General features: G+C 55.8%; 1 protein-coding gene across 4 annotated transcripts in view; it reads right to left on the reverse strand.

Annotated features, from left to right (window-relative positions):
• Positions 1-26,224, reverse strand: part of NECTIN1 (nectin cell adhesion molecule 1) — an 83,321-nt gene that overhangs the window by 23,997 nt on the left and 33,100 nt on the right. For 3 of the 4 annotated variants that reach the window (XR_004254140.1, XM_032201843.1, XM_032201846.1), the window contains exons 2-5: positions 21,597-21,947; positions 20,648-20,950; positions 20,178-20,295; positions 17,013-17,164 (exon numbers count right to left, since the gene is read on the reverse strand). Coding sequence is in view for 3 of the 4 variants with exons in the window: in XM_032201843.1 (XP_032057734.1) it covers positions 17,013-17,164; positions 20,178-20,295; positions 20,648-20,950; positions 21,597-21,947 (924 nt within the window). In the remaining variant the exon portion in view is untranslated. Of the gene's footprint in view, positions 1-9,411; positions 10,017-17,012; positions 17,165-20,177; positions 20,296-20,647; positions 20,951-21,596; positions 21,948-26,224 lie in introns of those variants that run through there. The other variant, XM_032201845.1, reaches the window with a different exon arrangement.

Consider the following 26,224-nt stretch of genomic DNA (forward strand, 5'->3'; position numbering starts at 1 on the left):
CACCTCCAGTACAGATCAAACAGAAATGCTGCAAGAAGAAGGACCCGTGAGTACGACCAAGAAGCTGTGAAGCTGTTGATACAAAAGCTAAGGTCACCCTGGGGAATGCAACAGGGGGAAAAAGAATTTGCAGTGCTGCATAGGCACTTTACCAGATGGAGATGGTCAAGAGGGCAGTGATCATTCAGAAAAGGCAGCAGATTTGAATAACTGTTCATGATCTGTCTCGGGAGAGAAACTGAAATTTGTTCGTGGCTTTTGAGATGACAAAACAATTTCTGCATGTTAGGAGATGGCAGAACCAAGCAATTGCTGGACGGCATCTCTTAGGATACTCCACTTATTATAAGAAAATATGTTGGAAACTTAGCCAAAGAGCCATCTAACTCACCTCTGTTAGCTTGTTCTGTTTTTAAATACATTGGGCCAGTTAAATTCTAGAAGGTTAATTCTGGCAGACTGGAAGAGGGCACAGAAAATGACCTGAAACCTGTAGGCTGATTTGCTGGCATCAAAGAAAAAGCTAACACGGGCTGCAGTTAATAAAGAATTAAGAGGCAGGAATATAATCAATGCCAGTCTACACGGTTCATGGAAATAGGTCTTGTCAGTCAAACACAATGTCATTTTTTGCCCACTAAACCAGTCATCTCATCAAAGTAAGCACAGAGATGGAACAGAAAACAGATTAAGAGTGACTAACTGACAGGTCTCAGGAGGAGCTGTCAGGAGGGAATCGCCGCTGGTGGACACGTTTCTGCCCAGGGTAATGGGGGAAGGAGTGGAGGGCCTGATCCAGCTCGGTGCTTTCATCAGGTCTGTGCAGATAATTGCCTCCTGGGTGCCTCAGCGGTGCTGGGAGAGGCAGAGGTTGCTGCATAAAGGCCACAATGGATGCAGGATTCTGTAATACAATCAGAGTTATAATTGTACGGCTACAGAACCCTGCATCTGCATCCTTACCCTTAGTTTTGAAAGGAAAAGAAGAAATGAGAAAATAATTGAGTAAATCTAGGTTTCCAGTATGTCTACTGCAAATAGGCCTTAAGGGGTGTTCCTTGACACCTCCCTGCAAGAAATAAACTGGTGGCAACAGGCAGCAAGTGAGGGCTGGGAGCTGCACACATTGCCCCAGGGGCTGCCAGGGCTGAGCACAGCCCCAGGGTCACGTCGTAACCACCCGACGAGCCTTCCCCATCCCCAAATCTCCTTCTCCCCACCCTAATCCCTTGCCGTGTGTCAGCCTTTTTGGCTCAGCAGTCAGCTGAATGCTGAGAGCGGGGACGTGACCTCCTCTCCGACACAGGGAAGGTGGTGAAACTCAAGAAAAACCATCCTGGGGAGGGAAAAAGGGGTCCTGAGGCTGTTGGGGAGGGTGCGGAGCTGCTCCGTGCCTGCTCCTCTCCTGTTGCTCAGGTAACACTTCCGAAGCAGGTCCTCCAAGCAAATTTTTAGGTCAGTTATAATTGGGAAACCTCGCGTGGAGCTATAAAACATCGGTTAATATGCTGGAACTATCTAGTTAAATGCCAATTATAAAACCCCATAAGCTCCTCAACTCAAATATATTAATAACATAATTAAACATTTATTGCTTATGCAAATTAAAAGTTAAGTTAATCGGACATCAACGAAACCCCGGGAAGTGACCATTTAAGTAACTAATTTCTATTTAATTACGATTCCTTCCTATTATAAAGGCCCCATGCCATTATTTCTGGACTGCTCGGCAGTGTTTACTCGAGACTCAGCATTCCCACCCCGCTATCCATCCGTAATCCCAGACAGCTGCAGCATTCATCCCGCAGCCGGGGCCCTCGCACAGCTGGCAGCAGCTGGGCTGGGTGCCCCCATTCCCTGCTCCTTCTCCCACCTCCTCCTTCATTAAGCTGCTGGGGAGGCACAGCCGGGATTAAATCTCCTCCGTCCTGGAGCGGAAAAGGGAAGGGAGATGCACCAGACCCATGGCAAGGCACCTGCTGGGGATGGCAATGATGTGTGTTGGTATAGATCCGACAGGCAGAAGGTAAGGATTTAGCTCTTCCGAGCTCCTCCCCGAGCCTTGTCCCTGGTTCCCTCCACACTTTTGCCAAAATCACATCACTTCTCCACATCGCTGCTGGGCCAGGGCACTTTTTGCACAGTGGGGAGATCGCCGGCCTCGGAGGATGTGTTCCAGCTCCTCGGGTGGACAAAGCTGCGTGCCAGCAGCAAGCTCCTGTTCATTACTGTTGTAAAGCGGTAATTGAAAGGGCTGGGAGCTACAGCAGGACAGTGAAATGAGGCCGGGAGATGGGAAATGAAGCATTTCGTTCCTCGAGGGATGGAGATGTTTCCCCTGGCGAGCCCAGCCTGTGAGGCCAGGGCCATACGGATGGACTCCCTCCCTCCAAGCGACAGGCAATCAGTTAAACCTGACAGGTGTGAAGTTGGCAATTTTCTTTTCAAAACTGTGAGATAAACAGGCTGGCAGGAGTTTGAGAGGAGCCGAGAGATAAGGGAGAAATAGAAACGTTCAGGCACCTCTCTCCGTGGGGCTCGCGACGGATGGAGGAAAAAAGTCTGCTTTGCATAGCCCCAGATGTAGATCGGGTGCTAGATTAGAAACAAGGCTCGGTGAACAGGCAGGAATGATCGAGAGGAAGCCCTTCCCCTCCCAGATGCTCAGAGGGTGATGCCCTCGGCCCCACAGGATTTGGTCCGTGTTCATTTTCAGGGATTTTGCAAGCACAAAATTCCTCCCCCTGAGCCCCCCAACAAGCCACGGGATAGGGTTTTCTGCAAAGGGGCAGAAAGAGCATTCGATGCCTCTTTTGCACTCAGACCATTTTCTTCCCCAAATTCAGACCTTTCAGTCCCCCTGGGGCTGAAGCAACCTTTTCCATGCACATTTAAATCACGTACACATGCACAACGCGGTGCCCCTGCTTTGCTTGCGCAGCCACGCTCGGTTCTCTTCCTTCTGCGAGCTAGTATGTAAAATTTTAGGAGTGCAACACCCGTTGGTATTTTACAGGCTGATCCTTGTTCTGCAAACACTATATAAGAGGGAGCCTGCATCCAAACACGTCCGGGAAGGCTGTGAAATGCCTTGTTGGGAGGAGGAGTGAGCCAGCCCCCCCTTCGCCTTCTGCCAGGCACCACGGAGGGCATCTGAGGCTCAACAGCACTTCTCGGTGTCACAGGTCCCCCAGCTGGAATACATTTGCATAAAGCAATTTCCTCTAACAAATACGTTCACACAAACCAAACTCAAGTTCGCAAATAATCTGAAAACATGGGGGGAAAAAAAAATTAATCAGGCGTATTTGTTACTACAAGTAATTCGCCCAGCTCTGAAGCAGCGAGCCTCTCTCGGTTCGACTTTTCGGGCACCAGCTGTAGGGGGCTTGGAGGGATGCGTGACCTCGAGAGCTCTGCCTTTACCCCTCACCTCGCAGGGAATTGGGAATCTGTGGACCTTGCAGCCACAGAAGTGGATCCCTGGGAGATCCACCTGGTTGTGAGCAGCGTGCAAGGCTTCGGTCCCAGCTGGAGGGGACATTCCCAGGTGCCGGTGCCCAGGGGTGTCGGACAGGTTGCCTGCTAATTCCCTGCTTACGTGGGGCTGTGTCTCACTCTCACTGCAAATCCTGCTCAGGCTACGTTAATCTGCGTGGGTGGCAATGAGCATAACTCTGTCCTAGTCAGGAAAGTCAGGTGTGCTTACACCAACCGGGAGCCTTGCTCTGTACCTTCAACGTGGATATTTCCCTCCTGCACCCTGCGCACAGCCAGCCCCAGGCAGGTACATCTCCTGCTGCTTGCTCGGAGCTCGCTGCTGGAGCAAACACGATCCCCTTGTTCATCCCCAGCCACCCCGACCTCGCTCCTCCACTGCCTCCCTGCTGGCTGCTCTGCTCATTTACCAGCCTCTGATGTTGCTTTTGTGGCCAGCAGCGCTCGCCTGCAGAGCCGTGGCTTTGGGAAGAGATCCCAGCCACGCTGCCACCTTTCCTGCACGCATTTGCTGGCGTTCCTGCCCCAGCGTGCTTCTGGTTTGTTCCAGAGAAACACGAGACGTGGGGGTGCTCCGGGGGAGTCAGCTCCCACCACGCTCAGCGCTCTGCAACCTGAGCTGCCCAGAAGAGGCCCCCTGCCATGGGTTTTATCCATCATCGCTTCGCTGTAAGGCACGGCCTGGGAAATCAGCGCAGCATTTCCCTAGGGCTCATCCCAGCAGCACCACGGGCACAGGCAGCGCCTCCTTTTCTCCTTTTTACCATCCTCGACCCCCCAAAAAAACTACACCTCCAACTTCTGTCCTTCCTAGGAGGGGCTGGCAGAAGGGGAAAGCAAAGGCGGTGATTACAGGAGCGCACAGATCCAGCCTGGACAGTGGTCACAGCTCCCTTGGCCATGCTGCAGGCTGATGACAAGTCTTCCTGGGTTTTAATCCTTCACATTTGGGGGCGATGCTCAAGGACAGGGCTCTGGGGAGCTGCCTGCCAGGTGCACACAGAGCATCCATCCATCCATCCATCCATCCATCCATCCATCCACTGTGCCTGCAGACGGGGAGCCCACGGGCTGCACCAAACCTCTCCTTGGTGCCTAACCCCAGCCTTTCCCTCTCTGTCCAGCTCATCCCTTCATGGAGAAAACCAGGCCAGGCTCAGATGTGGCTCAGGATCCCCCGTCCTCTCCCCCAGCGTCAGGGATTTTGGTTCACGCCTCCAGCAGCCAGCCACGTGCCACAGTCAGGCACAAAGATGCTTTCCCTGGGAGCCTTCTCCAGGCCAGAGGCACGGCAAAGCTCCTGTTGGTATCAGCACGGGGAAGAACGTGCACATTTTCTCTGATCTCTCACTTCCTTTGTCTCTCACTCCCTTGCAAAACCCCGGGACTCGCAGGGCTGCCCGCCTTGATCTTTGGGAACAAGGCTGCCTTTGCAGCGTGTGCTCACAGCCACGAAGCTGGATGAAAAGGGGAAAGGCAAAGCAGCGACCTGACTGATCCCTCCTCCCGAAGCACCCTGGGCATCCCTATGGCTTTTACATGGTTTTGGTGCCCGATCACCACGGTAGCCAAGCGCTGTGCTGCAGGAGCATCCTACAACCTCAGCCCAAAGGTTGGCCCTGCCCGGTGTCCTGGCCCAGCCACATAGCCCTGGCTAAGTTTCAGCCTCAGCAGCATCCTTTGACGAGGAATTTCACTGTTTGCACTGTAAACAGCAGGAAAAAAACAACTCCTTTTATTTTTTTTACACTATAAACAGGGAAAAAAAAAAAAAAAAACTTCTAATTTTATTTATTTTGAATCCATTGCCCAAGAATTTCTCATAAGACCACCCACTCCACTGGCAAAAGCCATCGTTCCGCGTCCCCTTTCTGGGGTGCTGTTTTTAGGAGGCTCCCAAGATCTCCAGACTCGTTTCGGAGATCTCCTAAGCCTCCTCCTTCATCCGCAAGGAATTCCCACAGCAAAGCACTGCAGAGCACGGGAGCAGCCCCGGGGTGCTGGAAGCAGATCCCATTCCTGCCCCCACCACCCCTGACAGCCACGAGCCACGGGATGCAGAAGGACGCAGCCAGAGGTGCGCAAAAAGAGGAGAGTGTTTCTTTTTTTAAAATTCTTTATTTATAAAAAAGTACATTTTTTTTTTTCCACAGCTGAGCCACTATTGTTTTTTTTTTTTGTACAAGTAAAAGGAAGGGTGATGCAACACCCCGCCCACACAAATTATAACCATGAAAATGTCCCCCTGGACCCCAAACAAACAAATCATTACAAAGGATGGAAAACAAAAAAAAAAAAACCAACAAAAAAAATCATAAAAGTCCATTACATTATTATTATTTTTATTTTTTATTTTTTACAAAAGCACTTACAACACAGATTAAAAAAAAAAAAAAAAAAAAAGAAGAAGTGGGGTTGGGGCTGTTGGTCTGTCTGCAGCCTTTATTCCACACTGACAATTACAGCAAGGGGAAGAAGAAAACGAGATAAAATCACCGGAGTTAAGGAATCACGTTTAAAAAAAATAATAAAATAAAAAAGGCAAAAAGAAAAGAAAAAAGCAGATCCTCAGCGAGAACACCTCAGCCAGCACCGGGGTGTGCCAGCGAGGATCCTGCCTGTTGCCTTCACCCCAAGCACATTTTGTGGCTCTGGTGCTCTCCCCGCGGCACCGGGTGCCACCGCGAGCCCCTCACCCCCCTGCTTCTCCCCGTCCTGGGACCCCCGACCCATTTCGGACCCCCTTGAGCTTCGTGCAGCCGCCGGCACGATGCCCTCACCCACCTCCTGGCCTCTCGGCCATGGGGGCTTTCCCTCTGAGCTTTGAGCCCCAAACTGCCCAAATCCACGTGTGCGTGCTTGTGTAGGGGAAAGGCAAACAGCGGAGGAGATCTGCAGCCCCCTTTCTAATTGCATTCCCTTCTCTAATTGCTTGAAGATCAATCTTTTGAGTCTCTCTCTCTCCCTCAGCCCCTCGGTGATTTGTGCTGAACAGTTGTGTTTCTTTTTTATTTTTTTTTTGACTCAACACCAGGAAAATGGCTCCCTTTGTCCCTCGTGTCTTTGCAATCAATTTGGTGCTACCATTTCAGTTTGATTTTTTTTTTTTTTTACTAAAGAAATCTTCAGGTTTTATTTTTTTTCCCCCTTGACTGAATGAAAACGATTTTACAACCGGGGGAAAAAAAAAAAAAAAAGTAATTAAATAAGGGAAAATAACATCACTGGTGCGAATTGCAATGAATAATCCTAGACGTAAGCCCCAGCGGGAAAACTGCTGGGGTGTCTGTACGTCAACTATAGGATCGTTTGGGGTTGTGACACCAATGTGCCAGCTCCTGAGCACGTGGAGGGAAGGAGCTGGGGCTCGGCCCTTGTTCATCTGGGTGAGCTCCACCAGGATGCCCGGGGGGCTCGGGGCAGCCCCCAGCTCCCTGCTCACCTCTCCTGCCTGGCTGGCTGCAGAGGTGCTCTCTGGGGACCCCTTCCAAACCCAAAGCCGACTCAACTAATGAGCTAAAGCATAAATTGGGACATTTCCAGCAGCTCCTGGCACCTCAGCAAGGCAGGGCAGCGCCGTGCCCTCAGCAGGTGATGGGTGGGCGAGGACAGGGATGTGCTCGGAGTGGGTCCCAGCCTCCTGCCTGCCCTCGGTTGGGCCCAGCGGGGTTTTACACCTCCTCAGCACTTTTTGGTGGCAGGGGAGTGGAGGAGCAGGAGGCTTGGGCTTGGGTTTGGGTCAGCCGAGACCCTCCTGGGAAGCTGGGGGGGCTCGTGGTGGGACCCCTGGTGCCCAGGGTATCACACCAGGGAATTTTGGCGATGCCCTACCCGCTATCTCCTCTTCTTCCTCCGAGCCCACTGTCCTCCAGAGCCCCCAGATGGGCAATGGACAAGCCAAGGGGGTTATATCCCCAAAACGACACCTCAAAGCGAGGGTAAGAACTACGGTGTCAGCAAACTGGGAGCAGTTTGGGGCTCTGAAATGCTGGGGAGGCAAATTTGTCTCCTGGAAGAATCGCTGCCGGACCCCACGGCGTGCAACAGCCCCATATAACCTATTACAGAGGGATGGCAGAGATTTCATCCCCTGTGGGGGCTGCTTGGTTCTGGGGTGCTCCTGCTGGGGTTGGAGGGACACGGGAAGGTCTGGCCGTGTTTTGGTAAGGGTCAGTTTTAGGGCTGAGGTGGCCACAGGGCTTCCTGCGGCGCGGGGCTGTTCTGCCAGCAGCCAGGAAGCAGGAAAGCACCGAGGAAAGCACCAGAGGCTGCTTGGATCAGAGCTGAGCTGGACTCATCTGCGTGGGTCTGGCTCTGCAGCAGGATAACCGCTGGATGCTGGGGAACAAAACCCAGCAGGCAGGGCAGGAGGAGAAAGCAGCCCTGCTGGTGTTAGAGGGGCGTGATAACACAGCGCGGAGAACTGGGGGTTTCTTTTCAAACAAAAGATTTATTTATACATCCAATTAAAAAAACAAAACAAAAAAATAAAATAAAAATAAAAAAAAAAGAAGAAGAAGAAGAAGAAGAAGAGCGATAATCCCCAACCCAGTGAATCTGATTTGGATAAGGTCAGTGTCAGAGGGCCCGGGAGCCTGGAGTCCCATTTACCCACGGAGCAGAGATAGCAGCAGTCCGAGCCCCCATCCCAGCGCGGGGGCCCGGGGGAAGGAGGACGAGATCAGAAGCCCGGGCTCACTCCCTCCTGCCCCATCTCCCGAGGCTTTGCTGATCAGAGGGAGAGGACATGGGAAAAGTGGCAACCAAAGCAGGCCAAGCAACGTACCCACGGGCTCGGGCTGCTGCTAGAGGGATTAAGCGCCGCCCGCATGCTCTGACCGAAAGAAAGAGGAAAAAAAAAAATAAACAAAATCAAGTGTAAACACATGACAATTAAGTCTTAGTGGTATAATGAAAGCACGGGGCCTGTCCCCAGCCCCTGCAGTACGGTGGGCAGGGGGGGAGCGCTGCCCCCCGGGTGCAGCCCGGGGCTGGGGGCTGCGAGAAGGGGCCAGGGCTGCTTCGAGCCATCGCAGGGGGGGAAAAAATAATGTCAGCAATAAATACTCCTCGTCTTTCTTTTATAAAGAACGCTCCGACAAAGACGGAAAATGAACAGGCAGGAGGTGATGGATGGGAGGAGGAAAATGGCAGCTCCGCTTCCCTGCCCTGCTATCAGCCCGCGCACCCGGGGCTGGTTTTGGGGCTTTCCTCCCCCCTTCTCTCCTCATTTTCCTTTTATCGAGTCATTCCAGCCCGGGAGAGGATCCCCCAGGCGTGCAGCGGGCGATGGGGACAGGCCCAGGCCCTGCTGGGAGCAACGTGCTCAGGAAGAAAAGTCCTTCCAGCCGGCCGTGGCACCTCCGTTTCCTTCGCCACCAGCTCCTCTGGCCTCTGTCCTGCGGACAGCCCGGCCGGCCCCCTCCCCGGGTTAAAACAAAGCAGAAAACGACAACATACAAACAAATTCCAGTGTTTCAGGGGTGCCGAAGTGGGAGGAGGAACCTCGGGGAGGGACGCGGGGCCGAAGGGCCCCCTGAGCTATGAAGACACGAACAGAGTGTAATATACAGGCTGGGCACCAGTCGTTAAAGCAAAGAGTAACACCTACGCCACCGACCAATACAAACACCACAGAAGGGGACGAAAATTTTCCAGAGAAATTAAAAAGGCAAAAACCAAAACCGAGAAAATAATTACCCGACCTCCCACCTCCCGTCCCCCCCTCGCCCCCCCCAAAAAAAATAAAACAAAAAAAAAACAAAAAACGATCCGTAAGCAAAGCTTTCCCCCCCCCCCACACACACACCCCCCCCGTGTCCCCCTCCCCAACCCGCTCGCCAGCGCCGGAGCCTCCGAAGTCCTTGGGGGGCGTGCGGGGGGCTCGGGGGGCCCCGGGGGGGCTCGGCGGCGCCTCGGGGGGAGCTGGCGGGCGCGTGGCTGCGTGCGGGCGCGTGGCTGGAGCCGGGAGGCGAGCTACACGTACCACTCCTTTTTGGAAATGAAGGAGCCGTCGTTCTGCGACACCATGTTCTCGGCGATGTCGAGCTGCTCGGGGTCGTACTGGAAGCCGAGTGTCCGCTCGTCGTAGGGCTCGGGGTGCGCCTCGCCCTCGTCCACCGTGAAGTAAGGCCGCTTGGCGTCCTCCTCGTACTTGTTGGGGCTGCCCAGCTTGCGCTCGCCGCCCGCGTCCTCGTCCTCGTCTTCGTAGGTGCTGCCGCCCAGCGGGCCGGGCTTCTTCTCGTCGTCCGAGTCGTCGGGGTACTGCAGGTTTTGGGCCATGGGGGGGTGATGCTGCGGGATGCCGGCCTTGCTGTAGCCGTTGCCGTAGACGTGCTTCTTTGTGCTGTAGTCACCCTTGAAGGTGTGACGCCGGCGCCGGAGTACCACAAAGAGCACCACGGCCACCACCAGGACCAGCGAGACGCCTCCCACTATGCCCCCGATCACGGGGGTGGGGATGTTCGGCTGCACCATGGATTTGCGATCATCGATTGGAGACGGGGTGTAGGGAAATTCTGGGTAGGAAAAGACAGATGGAAGGGGGAACAGTGTCAAACCATGCGGAAACGCGCCCTCCCTCCATGCTCTCATTGCCTGTTTTTTTTTTTTTTTTTTTTTTTTTTTTGGGTGGGGGGGGTGGGGGGGGGGGGAAGATGAGGGTAAGGAACAGGGAAGGGAAAAAGCAGGGAAAGGGGAGAAGGGTGCGTCAGAGCAGGGGTCGGGGCAGGAGCTCTGCCCCGGCGCGGGGATGCGGCCATGCCGTGCCAAGCTGCCCAAGCTGCATGCAGGAGCCCAGCAGGCTGGAAGCGGCGTTTCCCTCCCCACCCCTCCCGGTTCCTCCAGGCGTGCTCGGATCCCACACCCCCAGTGCCATCGGTCCGGGTGTTTTCCATTTCACGGGGAGCTTTCACGCGTCCCCACAGCCCTACGATGCTCCAGCACCGGGAGCAGGACCCCAAACCCACCCAGTGGTGGGCACCGAGCGGCTGCGGTGCTCCGTGTCCCCCTCCTCGGCACCCCAGCCCACCCTGACCCATCCCCGAGGGCAGCAGCACCTCGTTGTCCCCACACACACCCCACGGGCACGCGGTGATGCTCGGGGTCGGGGCTGGCTGCCCGGCGGCGCAGGGACACCGACCTCCCCCCCTGCGGCCGGCGCGGTGCCACGGCTCAAGCTAATCTTGTCCCAGCAGATACCCCGACCCCCTCATAAACAAACAATGCCAGAAAGAGTAGAAGAGATATGGGAAAGCGGCTCCCTGATCTCTCACGCACTTTGAGCCATGCTTTTTGGCACGGATAAAGTCTGACCCAGGACGTAAGTCACCCTCCCCAGCCCTCCCTCGGCACACTTGACAGCCCCTGGCCAAATTCTGCTCTTTTTCTCCAACTGCCCGTCGAGCAGCGGTGTCTGGGAGGCTTCAAGCACCAAGTGGCTGTCTCTGTCCTTCACCTGCCTCCTAATTTCAGCAGCAGATGCCAGGTTAACACCCCCTGGCACCCCTAGGTGTTGTTAAGGGGGGTCCCCAGGGCCCATCCTGTGTCATGCTGGTCATTTTGGGCTCTGCTGTGCCCGGACCCTCCATCCCTGACCCCCATCCATGTGGGCAGGGGGAGAAGAGAGGGACAGAAAGCCACGACAGCACGAGCAGACCACGGGACCAGCACCCAGCAGCATCCCAGGACCAGCAGCACGGCACCTGGGCTGCTCCGACCACCAGCCCTGCCCTCGCACACCGAGCTCAGCCCCCTCACGCTGCTCCCTCCACGTCCCAGCCCTGTCTCCCAGCCCTGCTCGGAGCCACAAGCCCTTTTATTGCTGCTCAGGACCCTCCCAACCCTCACTTTATACCCGGCAGGCACCGAAGGACCTCAGCACGTCCTCCACAAGAGCAGCCAGGATGGGCGACGGGCTGGGAGGGGTTGAAAGAAAGCGGATCCGGGGCTGGATCTGCTTTTTGTCCCCTCGTCACGGGTCTGTGGGAGTCTGCTGCTGGCAGCCAAGTTTCTGCAGGAGGGCAGGAAACCCTGAGCAAGGCAGAGCAGTGCAGGGAGCTGCCCTGCAGCACAAGGCAGCCCAGCCACGAAGGGAGAGGGGAGAAAAGAGTTTGCTTCCTCTCCGCAGAGGCAGTTCCAGGAGCAGCTGCACGTTTTGGACACGGGCTCTGAATCCGAGCAATCGCCGGCCTGATCTTTTTGGCACAAGCGTTTTGCTCGTGCCTGGGAGCTGTTTCACCCCTGCCTTTCCCGAGACATCACCCCAGCCACGGCACCGTGGTTTCTGCAGCGCTGCCTGGCCTCGAGCGAAGCCTCACGAGCCTGAAAGCAGGCGCCGAGCAGCACAGTGGGCAGGACGGGCTGGGGGGCAGGCAGATGGAAAGCTCCCTGCTGCAGCCAGAACCAGGAGAAAGATGCTGCGCAGGCAGGAGTCAGCATCTCCTTCCAAAGACAGCCCTCGGAGCAGGAGCGAGGGCATGCATTTCAGCACGGGGAGCTGAGGCTGGGCTCTGGGAAGCCAAAACCACATGTTGCTTCACCAGAAGGCTTGTCAGAGCCAGCTGCTGAATGCAAAGCCCCTCTGCCGAGCCAGCAAGAAATGTCACGTCCATCCCCTGCTAGTCCTGGCTGCCGAGGGCTCCGCTTCAACCACACGAGCATCCGCGCAGCATCCAGCCCTGCCCGTGCCAGCTCCCACCCCTGCCCTGCAGACCCCAAAGCCTGGAGCTGGAGGGGTGCAGGGAAAGCCCAGCGAGCTGCCCCACACCCTGGGGGGGGGATGTCGGTGATGTTCTCCCCCACCCACAGCTCTGATCTGAACCTCTGCGCACTCCTTCCAAAGGCTCTTGGCCCACTATCCCATGACGAGCCTCTTTATCAGCCCAGGTTGGAGGCACGAAAGGCAAGGGCGAAGGTTTTCCTCCCTCTCCCGTGTGTATTTATTTTCTCCTGCCCTTTGTGCTGCCCGCCCCTGAGATAACGCTCGCCTACGGGCCACCCCCGTGCCAGGGCCAGCGCCGCGGCCACGGCAGCCAGCGCGCCGCTCCCGGGCTTTTCACACCTTTTTCTGCTGAATTTATTTTCTGCTCAGCTCCCGTCCACGTCCTCCTCGCCGTGGCCCACTTCCCATGCCGGAGAAACCAAAACCGAACCGTGGGAAGAGAGGGATTGGGAAAGTGGGAAGCCCGCAGCCCAAATCTCCCACCTTCCTCCCCAAACCGCGCTCCGAGCCTGCGGGACCGAGGGGCTCAGGGGGCGCAGTGGGGGAGCGTGGCCAAGCCTGGGGCGTGGGGGGGGCGGTCAGAAATGGGTAAAAAAAAGAGGAAAGAGGGATCCAGGGCGGGCCGAGGCGTGCCACCGCCGCTGGATGGCGGTGCAGACCACCGCTGCCTCCCAGCGCCCCTCTCCATGGCCTCTGGGCACCCCCCCCCGCAGGGTTGGGACAGGGACCCTTGGGTGCCCCTGCCCTGCCACAAGGACACCGAGGACACCGCCAGGCTCCTTCGTGGCTCGGGATGGAGCGGGTTCTGGGCACGCAGCCGCTGCCAGCAGCCCCACAAAGGGGAGGGGAGGCAGGGTGCTGCCCACCCGCTTTTCGTGCGCGGGGCGTCAAGGAGGGGGAAGTGTGGGAACAGGATCCCCCCCCCCCCCCTTTTTGTGTCCGAGGGGTGCGTGAAATTTTTTTTTTTGGAGAGCGGTGCGGTGCCTGAGCGCGCTGGGGGCCCTCCATGTGAAAAATCCATTAGGAAGAGAGTCTGGAGAGAATTAAAGCCGCTGTGAAAAGCGGAGTGGGGAAACAGGAGACGGCGGAGAGCGGGGAGGGGGAACAAGCCGGGCTTTAATGCCAGCATAAAGAGCCTGTCCTCCTCCTGCTCCCCCCTCCCCAGCCCTCATAAAAACAGGGAGCGCTGTGTGAATAGGAATTAGAGCAGCAACACTATCTGCCCGCTGCCCGGCTCTGCCAGCTGTTGCTTTCAGCCCAGCTCCCTGTCCCCGTGCCAGCTCCCGCACGGCAGCTGGGAGCGAGGGGGCTGGGGATGGCCCCGGGGCTTCGCTCCCCTTCCCTTTGATCCCACCAGCATCGTCCTGCTCCTGCCTCCCCCAGGAGGGGGCTCGGGGGCTTCTCCCGCTGCTGGGAGCTGGCAGCACCCAGGGGTGACGACGCCGACCGTCCCCATCACGAGGGTGGCTTTGGAAAAAATACAGGTGTTAAAATCGCTCCTTTCTGTTCATGGCTGGTTTCCAGCACAAAAAAATGGGGAGCTATGCAGATCACGCCGCCCGCCCATCCATCCCTCAGCTACGGCTTTTTGAACCCGCTGGCCAATTTCGGTGCTATCTGATGGAGAAGGAGCAGAATTATCCCCACCACGCAGCTCTCGGAGGTGGGATCCCTGGCAGAGGTGGGACCTAAACCTCATTAGACATCAGAGAACCCACAGGGACAAGAGCCTGCTCCCAAGGGCAGGAAGGGCCCTGATCAGAAAAAAAAAAAAAAAGAAAAAGGTATTTTTAGCCACCAGATTATTCTTCTATGGTATGCAGGAAAGGGTTTTACAAAAGCCCAGTGCTCATCGTGCTGCTTGGGTGTTTTATAAGGGGCTGCTTCCTGTGGGAACATCTCCTTGTGGAGTCACAGCCCCGTCCTCTTCCCTTCAATCAAGGGCCAAGGAGAAACTCAGCACCAGCCCCCGATGCAGCAGCAGCTGGTAGGGGCGAGCAGCAGCTCTGGGGAGGAGCAGGAGCCCTAAAACCAGTGGGTTCCCAGCTCCCAGCTGGCATCAAGCAAACAGAGTGGCTTCGTTTTATTATTTTTCGGAGACAGATTGCTGGCGGCAACCCATCCACGCCAAATTATCCCGGGACTTTGACCCGTTCTGCTCCCGAGTCACGACAGGGAGACACCTCAGCCCTGGCAGGGCTGGTTGGAGAACCTGGCAGCTTTGCTGCCCTTTTCCCTCTCAGCATCCCACCTCCTGCAGCGGGGGTGCTGCCTTCCCGTCCCCACGCAGGGCGCTCCTGCTCTCCTCGTGCCGCGGCGGCGCAGGGCGGAGAGGAGGCAGAGGGGGGAGAACAAACCTCTGGCGACCCATCCAGCAGTGCAGCAGCTGCCGCTGGCGTGTCAGAGGGTGACGGCTTTCAGGCCAGATGCCAAGCCAGCCTTAGGTTTTAATCTCCTGCCAGGTCACCTACCGCTTGTCAATCAGGATGCCAGCAGCCGGGGTGCAGCAGACGCCGTCTGGAGGGTCAGCACCAGGCAGAGCCCCCCCCATCCAGCTGCCCGTAGCCCCAGGGCTCCAGAGCTGCAAACCCCCCCCGAAATTTGTACGCACCCCCGTGTGCCCGAGGGCCAGGGCATGCAATAATCATGTCACGGGGCAACAAAAGCTGCTGCACCCCAGCACGTCCCCAAAAACACGTGCGTGCTCACACGTGCGCCAATGCTCACGCACGGCTGCGCAGCAGGGCAGCCCCGTGCCAGCGGGCGGTTTTTGGGGTCGCACAGAGCCGTGCAGACGGAGGGGAGCTCCCCTCCACACGCATGTGCAAGCACTCAGGGCAGCCCCAGGCAGTCCATACCCCCAGCTTTTGATTATGTCGCCCTCCCGGCCGGAATAAAGAGCTACTTGTCACACTACATGGCTTGGCTGCCACTGACAAAGGTCCTGCAAGGCGGGAGAAGCTATTACAGGAACAGATTGCGGGAATAAAATATTAAATTTCCACTTATCCATCCCTTTAATACGCTCAAACTCCAGCAGAAGCGTGCAGCCGTCTCCCCCCGAAACGAATCGGGGCTGACCCAGCCCTGCTCCTCCTCCCGGGGGCTGGGATGGAGGATGCTGGGCGGCTGCTGCAGGTTTTTCTCTGCATCAACCTTCTGTGGGTTTTATTTATTTATTTATTTATTTATTTATTTATTTTCTCCCCAGGCTGGCTGCTCACTAGATTGAGCTCCGTTCACGGCATGCATCTCTTGAAAGATGTTTCGTGGTCCGCTGACAATCCCGAAATTGTCTGCAAGACCCAAACAAATGTACCTGTAATAGCTGAGCGAGGGTGGCTGAGCCCTCCCAGGCACTGGCCTAATCGGTCCTGAGGGAGAGCTGGATAAACATATTCAGATCCCATGAGTTATTAAAAGTGTGGTGGTTTTTATTTTTATTTTTTTTTACATGCCCTGCCTTAGCGTGTTGGCTGCTCCCTGCTCCTAGCGGGGGCTGCTGGTGCGTCCCTCTGTCCCTCTTGTTCAACCTCAAAAGCACCACGATTTGGATTTTGGGGAATAAACTGGGAATGCAGGCAGACCTCTGCCCAACGTTGTGTGCTGCCCTTGTGGGCTGGCAGTTTGCGGAGCCCCAGGAACACGGCGCTCTGCTGGGCACCTCCAGCAGCTGGGTGGGTTTTGGCCATGACCTTGCCCTTTTTTTTTGGGTTTTGGGCAGGGATGGGGCAGGGCTCAGCACGGAGCTCTGTCTGTCTGGTTCCTTCCCCCTGGCAAACAAAAAATCCCCCAGAGAAAAGCATGTACCGGGAACAACTCAGCAGGCACGGCTCCAGGACAGGAGGTGTGAATTAAAGGCCTGCCACAGTGATAATGATCATAAATAAACGCTTCATAATTAGCATCTAATTAGCACATCCCATCCATTGACCTCCGAGCGCTTGGATAGAGGAAGATTCACCCGCTTCCCCCACGTCACAGCGAGGGGACTGCCCAGTTCTCCCAGTTTCACCAGTTCATTGCTCACCACTGCAGCCCCCCAGCCCCTCTGTGCACCCCCAGCCCCGGGGGGCACAGCTGCAGCCCCCCAGCACCCCTGTGAGCCCGGCTAGCTTGTGCTGCCTGGATATTGTCCCCTGGGGACAAGGGACACTAGGAGGAGCCCACCACGGACCCCCCGTGCATCACCCCAGCCACCAAGCAGGTGTCCCGCGGGGCTGTGGCAGGTGTTTGATCCCTCCTGTGCCCCCCTGAGAGCTCTTTTACCCACAGCAAGCCTCCCTGGTGCAACAACTTATGGTCACTGCCCAGCCATCACCTCCTGACCCCATGCAGCCATCGCTCCTTTACCCCAAAGGAGTGGGGTGAGCTTCCCTGCCTGTTTCTGGGCATCACCGTCTTCTCCTGACCTATCTGTGTGCTTTTTTTCCTTCCCTCTGTCCTCATCCCACTCCTTCCACCTTCCAGCAAACACCTCCCCGACACATCTCAGCTCGTAACACGTCCAACGAGCCACCCGAGCCCGAAGCAGAAAAGAAGACGAGGGGAACGAGACCGAAGGCCTCTTGGTGTAAGAAAGGAAAAGACGACGAGAGAAAAGGAGAAAAAAAATCCAAGCAAACCCAGGAGAAAGCAAAGAGCCCCTGCTCCCTTTGCACCAAGACTCTCCCCCAAAAGGGACACTGGGGGTTCAGACAGACATTGAGAAGACATCGCTGGCTGGCAGAGGTCAGCAGCTCACCCCCACCTCCTCTCCCCACCTCCTCCTCCTCTTTCAGAGCTTTCCTACCTGTGACATTGACTTCCACCAAGCCCGACCGGGTCCCGATAGCGTTGGAGGCCTCGCAGATGTAGGTGCCGGCCACGCTGTAGGAGACGGGCCCCTTGAAGTAGATGGTGTTGTTCTGGATCTCCACGCTGCCGGGCAGCGTCCCGTTTGGCCTAGGGGAGAGAAAGACCATGGCAGAGCCCGGAGGTGGTGCTCAAGACAACCAAGGAGCCCTGCAGGGGTGATGCTGAAATGCTGCTTCTGCTCCTGCCCTTGGGCAGGTCCAGGTGCTGGTGGTGCTGGCTGGAAAACACCCGGCCACATCCACGTAGCCAGGCTTGAAACCAAACCCTGGGGCTGAAACGTTGCAGGGAAAAGTCTGGGATGTCTCCGGGGTAAATCCTTTGCGTGATGAGGATCAGCTCTTTGTATGGATCTTTTGTTCTCAGTGATTTCAAGGGAGACTGGCAATATTTGGGTCACAGCTAGCCCCTTGGGTTTGGCTAATGGCATGCAGAGTGCTTTTAGACCATGTTCTCCCTATCCAGAGCACAGCCTGGGAGCTTAAAGTGCTTCATTTCCCAGCACAATCCCCACGTGGGTGCAAACGTGGGGTACAACAGCCAGCTGATGGGTTTGTTTCAGGCAGCTCACCCCTAGCAGGCCCACCTTCAGGGTGTTTCTCCAGCCTTAACTTCCCATTTGATGGAAAACACGGGAATGGGACACCGACCTAACCCTGCTTTACTCCACTTTCCTGCCCGTGTAACTGCTGGCCGATCAGCCGGTGTTAATTGTGACTCCAGCTCGAGTAAAGTGGTGCTAATTTACAGCCCTGCCATCGCTGGCCTGCCCGTGTCAGCAGAGTCAGAGAAGTGTGAAGCTGGAACCATGCAAAGCTAAGTCTAGAGGTACACAGAGTAAATGAACAAAGGCAGATAAAAATAAAAAAAAAGCCTGTGTGTGAGGAAACGACACACATGGCCTGGTTATTCTTAATTACTGAAGCAAAGTAAAGTAATTACTTCTCTTAGGCAATTAAAAATTACTCAAGTAGTTCTTTCCCCTCCTCCCAACAAAAATGTGCACATATTGTCAGCAATTTGTAAGAAACAAAAGCCAATAATGGGGCATAATTATATTTGCAAAGAAGTGCCTAAATGCACACGGGCAAATATTGCCTGTCTATATATACACACGGGCACACGCGGAGAGCAAACAGCTGGGTCAGAAAAAGGGGCACTCCTCCCCAGCCACCACGAGCCAGGGATGCTGATGGAGGAGCAGAGCAGCCTAATGTTGGTCCTCTGCCTGGGGGTGAAGTAGGGCTGTGAATTTACAGACAAGGCACACCTGGAAGCTGCTGTGGGGCTGCTTCTCTCAGCTCCTCGCCGGGAAAGGAGAGGAGAGGAAGCAGGGCCAGCCTTGCTCGCTCTCACCCTCTGCTTCCCTTGTCTCCTGCCTGCCCTCTCCTCACCTTCAGCTGCAGTCCAGCTTTCCTTTCCGTCCTCTTTCAGGTCAATAATCCTATTTTCCGTCCTAACTGACCCAACAAGTGTGCCAAAGGGAGAGGCTGGGAAATTGGATCGAAGAGCTGTTGGGCTTAGAAGCCCGTACTCTCTAATTCCGTGCTCTCCCCCTCTCCCTTATTCTCCCCACAGGCCCTCCTCAAAGCCAAGTATTGCTGCTCCCTCTGCCTCTGAGCTGTACATCAAGCAACCCTCACCAGGACAGCGGGTTAAAGACAGACAAATGGACACACTCACAGCTCACGGAGAATTCACAGGAAAAGCTTTCTTTCCAGTGTTAAAAAAAAATAAATCATCAACCCCACAAGCACAGAGGAACCAACTCAATGCCTGGCTCAAAAACGCGAAGTTGCCAAGAATTATTTCTGCCAGAGCTGAATTTATTCCCCCCAGCGTGCCAACCAGGTGTGGAAACGAAGCGCCGGAGCTGGTGATGCTGTGCCGTGCTCAGCCCTGACACCTGCATCCCCTGCTGTGCTTGAGCCCAGTCGGTAGCTAACCCTTTTTCCTGCCCTGGGCTAGGAGAACATCACCTGGCTGAGAAATCTGGCAGCGGGTTGCCCCGTGCTTCTGCTCTCAGCCTGCCTTCAGCATGGCTGCGGGGCAGGAGCTGGAGATGCTCGTGCCGCTGGCTGTGAGCTCCTGCCGCGGACAGCCTGGTGCCCAGGAGCCCAGCAAGAGCTCAGCCTTGCATGAAAGAGCAGAACAAAGGGATGACTTGCCCAAAAGCTGAGAGAAAACCTGCCTCCTGTCCTTGGCTCCATCCCACAGGGCTCACTTCAGCTCAATTCTTCAGCTCTGCTGCATGGAGAGCCGGCATCTCCTCTGCCTTGGGTGCCACAAGGGGCACCTCTGCCTCCAACACCTTCCTGGCAATGTTGAGAGGAACCCAGAGAGACCCCTCAGAGCTTAAATCAAGCTAGAAGAACCACCAGAGAGAGCTGGGGATGAGAACAGAAAAAAAAGGCAAGAAAAACAATCCTCTTCAGGCTTGCATTGTGAGCAGTTTGATCTGGAAGCAAAATGAGAGACAATATGCCTAGCTCCTTGCAAAGCCATTTTGAGAGCCTCTTTCCCGATGACAAATGCCAGATGAAAAGAAGAAAGGATCCATTTTATCTTTCTATTTTTTTTAAAGCTACATAAGTGCTTATAGAAAAGGCAGAGAGGGAGGGAGAACCACCTCAGGTTCCATCAATTCCCACCCGGCTCCCCAGGCATCCCCCGCTCGCTGCTCAGTCCCTTCGGTGTGTTCAGCCAAGAGCTGGAGCCCTGGAGGATGAGGAATTACTTCTGTTTAATGTCAGATGCGTGGGGATGAGCGCTCCAAAGGGGAGCTCCTGCTCACAGCCAGGGCTGCTTCCAAGGAAAGTTTTGGTTTTTTTTTTTTTTACACGCAGAGGAATTTTGTGCTATTTGTGCCCCTTTAAGGAAGGGAAATCCCTTGTTGTTTGGCAGTGGAGCAATGATATACGCAGGGGCACTGCGAGGTGATGGTACTAGGAGGTTATTCTGGGTGCTGAGGCTGCACTGGTACTGGTAGCAAGCTCCAGCCCAGAGGCAGGGGGTCAGGATCCTCCCCACTGCCCTTCCTCCTCCCAAGGAAGGTGGCTGGAAGGTGACATTTGGGGACAGCAGGAGCACTGCGGGTACTTACAGCTTCCACTCGTAGGTGTGAGCGGGGGGGTTGGCGTCAGACTTGCAGATCAGCTTCACGTCCTTCCGATTGAGAAACCAGTTGCCATCGAACCCCTCGATAGTGACTTCTGGCTCATCTGCAGGGGGCAGAAAAAAGGGAAAGCAGGACGGGAAAGCAGAGGGAAGGGTTACGGGGAGGGAAGGGGAGCAAGCAGGAAGAGAAGAGGGCGCAGGGAGAGAGAAAAAGGTAGGAACAAAGGGATATGGTAGAGGCAGCGAGGGAAAGGAGGTAGGAGAAAGGGAAAACATCATTATTCCAAGGGATCACTTCCATCTGCACCCTCCAGAACAAGAAAGCAGCCCCCACTCCCACCCCTCCACCCGACCAGCACCACCCCTTCAGCAAACCCCTCTTTGGCCAAGTTTTATCCCCCGACCCATGCACTGATGCTGGATCTCGGCTCCTTGGCTCTGCCCCAGCTCGCTTACACTGCACGTTGAGGGTCATGCTGTCGGTGAAGCGCTCCAGCTGGTAGTTGACCACGCACATGAGCTGCTGCCGGTGGGCTTCGCGGCTCGGCACCAGGCGGTAGCGGCTGATGACCGTGATGGTGCCGTTGCTGTTGCGGATCTCCTGGAACTCCGCTTCCCCTTTGAGCTTGGTGTCCCAGGTGACGGTGCTGGGGGGCTTCCCGTTCGAGGAGGTGCACGTGGCCACCAGGATCTTCTCCGTCCTGCCAGCCTTGGCGATGAGGGGCCGCGTGGTGCCCTCCATCCGATTCGTGGGCTTGGCTGCAAGAAGTGCGAAGGAGGAGGAGGAGGAGAAAAGGGTGTGAAGGGATGGTTAGAAAAGCCAACGCTACCTTCTCTGCTACAACCCAAGAGACATCTAGCACCACTGCGCCTGTGACAGACCCTGTTGGGAATCCAGAACTGGTGCAAATTGCTAGCAGGGAAAGACTGGTGGAGGTGCCCTGGATGCACAGATACATGATGAAGTTGGTGCTTTCCTGCTACAGGTTTTCAGCCCTGTTTCTACAAGAGAAACCCCAGCTGGAGAGCAAATGAATCATGTAGACCTTGGGTGGGGTCTCTTCACTCACAACTCTAAGCTCTCAGGGCCTCTCTGTTGTCTTTTCTCCCTGTTCCTTTGACAGATACAGGTACATTAACTCACCACTCCCCTGGGGAACAGGTCACTTGTACTGTGCCTGCGGTAAGTGACAGGGGAGCTGAGGCCTGGAAGGAGGAGGAGACTTTCCCAGGACCTACCCTGTGTTCCCAGCCCTTCACCTCTTCACAGTCACCTTAAAAGAGGTAACATTTACACCCAGGATTCGCCTTCTCCCTGAGTCCCAAGGAAGGGAGCCTCAGATCCCTCTAGGTGTGCTTAACCAGAGGAAAAGGTCTGCACCCCAAAACCTGCCCAGTGTCTTACCCAGCACGGTGAGGTTGAGCTGACCTTCCCGGTTGCCGGTGGGGAAGGTGGCAAACTCGCAGATGTACACCCCCTCATCCTCCAGCTCCAGCCGGGAGAGCTGAATGGTGCCGTCCTTGAAGGACGGGTTGCGGAAAGTCACCCGCTCTTTGTAGGGCGAGAGGATGGAGACCCCCATGGCCGGGTTGTAGATGGCCACATTCTGCTTGCTGTTGTTGGTGGCTTTCTGCCAAGTGACCTGTGTGATCTTCACATTGGGGAGCGGGTTGGTGAAGCTGCAGTGCAGGACCACGTCCGTCCCGATGTACCCCGAGACTGTGTCATTGACTAAGACAGTCTGAGCTTGCACCCCTGCAACGACACGGGAAGACGTGAATATACACACGCTTCTTGGGGAAGGAGAACAAAAGAACAGCCGGTGAATACTGGGCCCGTGAACTCCTTTATTTATTCGCTCTCTTCTTCTCGTCACGGCCGATCCAAGAGCAGGCTATGGCTACAGGCTGGCAGCAACAACCTGCCTCCACCTGCAGCTCCGTTCCCGTTTGGAAGCACCTCCTGCCCCACCGCTGGTGCTCTGCCCCCACCACAACCAGCCCCAGTGCTCTGCAGCCTCCCTGGGGCTCAGGATCACCAAAAGGCACGAGGTTGGATCAGGAATAACTTCCCTTCCTTTTGCCTTCAACCTTGGAAGGCTCTGCATCAGTTATTGCAAATTACACACAACTTGTGTGTCTGTAGGCATACGAAGGCGCAGATATTTATCAGCACAGCATGTACTAACATATGCTAACACACACTCAGGCATCCATTTAATCCTATTGGAAGTGCACCAGTAATTAAATGAGCTGCAAAGACCGAGGCCTGGATTTCAGAGCAGCAACAGCTCCTGGAGAAGAGCAGATTTATGGCGGTGCCCATCCACCTTGCATGATCTATCTGCATGATCCGGATACCTTCTGTGGCCTTTTTTTTTTAAAAAAAAAAGCACAAACAAACAGAAGTGACTGCGTTTAGGAGCCTTCCATCTTAATTCTGCAGAGGGAAGACGAAAGGTGCTTGGGAGAAGTGGTGGCTGGTGCTCACGACTGCGATTCTGTCTCACTCGATTCCTCCCCTGCCAGATGGAGAAAAATGTCTCCCACCAGACTGACCCCGAAATTCATCTTTGGCTGCCACCGTGTCTTTCCCTAATCTGTATGTTTAGAGATAATGCGCTGGTAATTACACAGCCGGTATTTATATGAGAAATACAATGGAGGAGCGAGGTGGTGAGAACAAGAAAAGCGCGTTCTGCTCACTCCTGGCACAGCCTGGGCCGGGATGTGTTCTGGGAGGGGAAAGGGAAGAAAGGGGTAAGAAGAAAAGAGAGATGCACAAAGAGGGAGGAACATGAAAGGGTAGTGAAAGAAAGACTGGGGAAAGAGGAAAAAAATGGATGGCAGGAGAAACGGGACAGCATCTTCTAGCTGAGGGGATGGAGCATTTCTGGAGTCCCCCCAACCATGTTCCTGCAGGGACCAAAGGGCTCCCCGAGTGCTAGGGCAGCGTAAACTCCCCGCTCCCAGCCCCCAGCACTGCTCCTTCTGCCTTCCCCACACGAACGTGGCCTTGAGTGGCTCCTTCCTGCAGCTTCCCACGCAGCCAGACGCACCTCATTTCACCCACAAACACCACTTCTACCTCTCTCCCCGCTGTGCTGCCCCCTCCATGCCTGCTCAGCCTGATCTCAGCCCCCTTCCCACCTCGGCCTCTCCTCAATCCCCTTCTCCTTCACGCCGAGCCCGTGACCCCGAGGACAAGCCTCAACAACCCAGCCCGGCCACGAGACGCCAGCAGCTGACCACAGTCAGCAGCAATTAAGCCCGAAACTCAGTCTCTGGAGCTTTGTGTGAACTTGCCCCCTTCCTGAGTCAAGCGCCAGTTGGCCCCACACCCTACCACGCCGGCTGGGTGCTGAGGAATGTTTTTTTTTCAGCACAGCCACAGCAAAGCACTGGTGCCCTCATGTGCCTGCATGCGTGAAGCCAGCGAGTCCTGGGAGATGGCAGGGGAGCTGCCGGGGCTGCACCATCCCCTCCCAGCACGGCCAGGGCCGTTTTGGGATGGGTGTCCCACCAGAAAGCAGAAGGAAGGGATGTTTCTGCTCTGATGGAGTCATGGCTGGACCAGCTATTTCCATGCCACCTCAGGCTCAGGCCTCCAGAAGGTTCAGGTCTCCAGAAGGCTCATGCCTCCAGGATGTCCAAGCATTTAGACACCACAAAACCTTCCTGACACCAGCCCAGCCTGCACACTTGGCCCAGAGGGGCCTCCTGATGAAACGGGGGCAGGGGGTGCAGATCAGGGCTGGGTTTGGGTACATTGTGCTGGGATTTGGGGCAAGAACAGCTAAAAGCGCTCCTCACCGAGGAGCCTCTCTCCGAGCTGCCTGCACCTGCGGGGCTGAGCCCCAGCTCTGCCAAGCGGCCCGGCTCTGAAGCCCTTTGCGCCTGGCGAGGCGTGTGGGAGCTTGCCGAGGAGCAAAAGCAAAAGCAATCCTGTAGCACAAGCCCTGGGAACAACCCGCGGTGTACTCAGCACGCCCTCCTCCTCCCAGCGCCGCAGCGGAGCGGCTTCATCAGCGCCGGTCCCCACCTCTTTTAGGGCCCCCCGAGCGGGACCTGCCCGGGGCTGGGGCGCTGGTGCTGCTGGCCCCGCTCCCACACGAGCTCCCTGGCCCCCCACGGGCCCCAGCTGCTCGCTCGGAGCCACGTTTTCGAAATCCCACTCCAAGAGGCCACGTCGGTGGTGGCCTAGTGGTGTCACAAACGCCAGAGGCCGGCTGGACCCCGCAGAAGGCCGGGAAGCCACCGGGCCCTGCTTGGAGGTGCCTTGCAGGGCTGTGTGGGCTCCAAGGAGTGGGCAAGGGGCACGGCATGAAGGAGGCTGTGGCAGGCTTGAGGCCAAGGGGATGGCCACCAGCGGTGTGTCCCTTAATATACAGCCAGCCAGGCTGGCAGGGGTGGGTGTGTAGCATGAGAGGGGTCAACCCAGCCCCTCGCTCATCATTACGGCATTCCTGTTTGTGCTATTTCTCTGAAAATTAACCAAACGCCTTCTCACAAAGCCAGTGGTTCTCCTTGACCTTGGGTGAGGAGCTCCCAGTTCTGACCTCCCCCTTTCGCTCTGCTCCTGCCATGGGATCCATGCATCAGCACAGACCGTACTGGGACGCAAACTGGGGAAAAGGCAAATTTTCAGGCTGATGATCCTCGACCACAAAGGTGCTGCAGAGCCCTCAGCATCCCAGGTGCAAAGTGTCAGACTTTCGGCCGGGGAAAAAGCCGGTGCCAGCTGCAGATTGCCTGCCAAGGGCGCAGCGCTGCCAACGCCACGATTCAGGCCCCTACACGCAGCAGCTGTAACAAAAACAAATTCCAAACTTTCTAGAGGCTTCAGGGGAAAAGGGAAAAAAAAAAAAAAAAAAAGCAGTGAAGAAATAACAAACAGCAAAAAAAAAAAAAAAAAAAAAAAAGAACACAAACACCGTGCGGAAATCGCGTTTCCTTTCCAGGTGACTGAATAACTCACGGCTCTTTTGCAAGACGGGGTAAAGTCCTCATGTGCTGCTCCTCCAAACCTCCCATCGGGGGCAATAAGGCACCCATTGCGCTGCTCCACACCGCAGCAATAACACCCACACCCCAGCAAGGACGGCGAGGAACAGGAACAGACGGAGGAAAGGGGTTTTGCAAGGAGCTGGAGTTGCTTCCCATGCTCCCCATCCTAAATCAGAAGCCAGAGGGCAAAGCGGGTGCTGTCATGCTCCTGGGAGGGTTCGTCTGCAAGGTGACTGAGCCGGGACGGCGGGTCCTTGCCCCGTTACACACTCAATAATTCATCAGGGTGAACGCATAGATTATTGATGGCACCGGGTGTGCAAGCCAGGGAGAGGAGGAGAAACTAAAATCCCTAATCAGCCCCTGGAGAGGCTCGGGCATATTAAGCAGGATGTGTGTGTGCATGTGCCGTGCTGGGGCTCTTCGTCTTGCTTTTTCTCTGCTGAATGATGTGTGTGGTCGACGTGGCAGAGAAAAGGCTTGGGATACATCCTGCCATTCCTATGCCAGATCTCCCGGTGCCCACCGATCCACTCCGACACCTCCCAGGGGCAGCCAGCACACCAGGAAGGATGAGCTGTATAGGTTGAAGCTTGCCGAGCTGCAATTTACTCATTAGTTTTTTTGGTGGTGTGTGTTTTTTTTTTTTTTTGTTTCGCTTTGTTTTGTTTTTAAGGGCCAAAAGCAGTAAAAAAGGCCCAGCTGAGCGCCAAAGACATGTTGGTGCCAAGACCTCATTAGTGGAGACCTCTGGGATCCTACTCCTCCACCCTGGCTTCTGAAGTGGTTTGCGTTGCTGCCTTTCCCCACGATCCCGAGCCCAGATATTCACTAGGTCATGCAAGGCCTTGGGGGCTCCGTGCAGAGCTCGGGTGCCCTGCGGCACAGGCAGGGGGCTGGGAGCGAAGGTCTGGGCGCCCTGCGTGAGGTGGTGGTGCTCCCTTCGGTGGCTGGATCCTGAGAAAGAACCAAGGAACCTGCTGACTCTTGAGGGCTTTGCAGAATCCTTTCAGCGCCGAAAGGGGA

Source organism: Aythya fuligula, chromosome 22 (assembly GCF_009819795.1).
Source record: "Aythya fuligula isolate bAytFul2 chromosome 22, bAytFul2.pri, whole genome shotgun sequence".
Lineage (NCBI taxonomy): Eukaryota > Metazoa > Chordata > Aves > Anseriformes > Anatidae > Aythya > Aythya fuligula.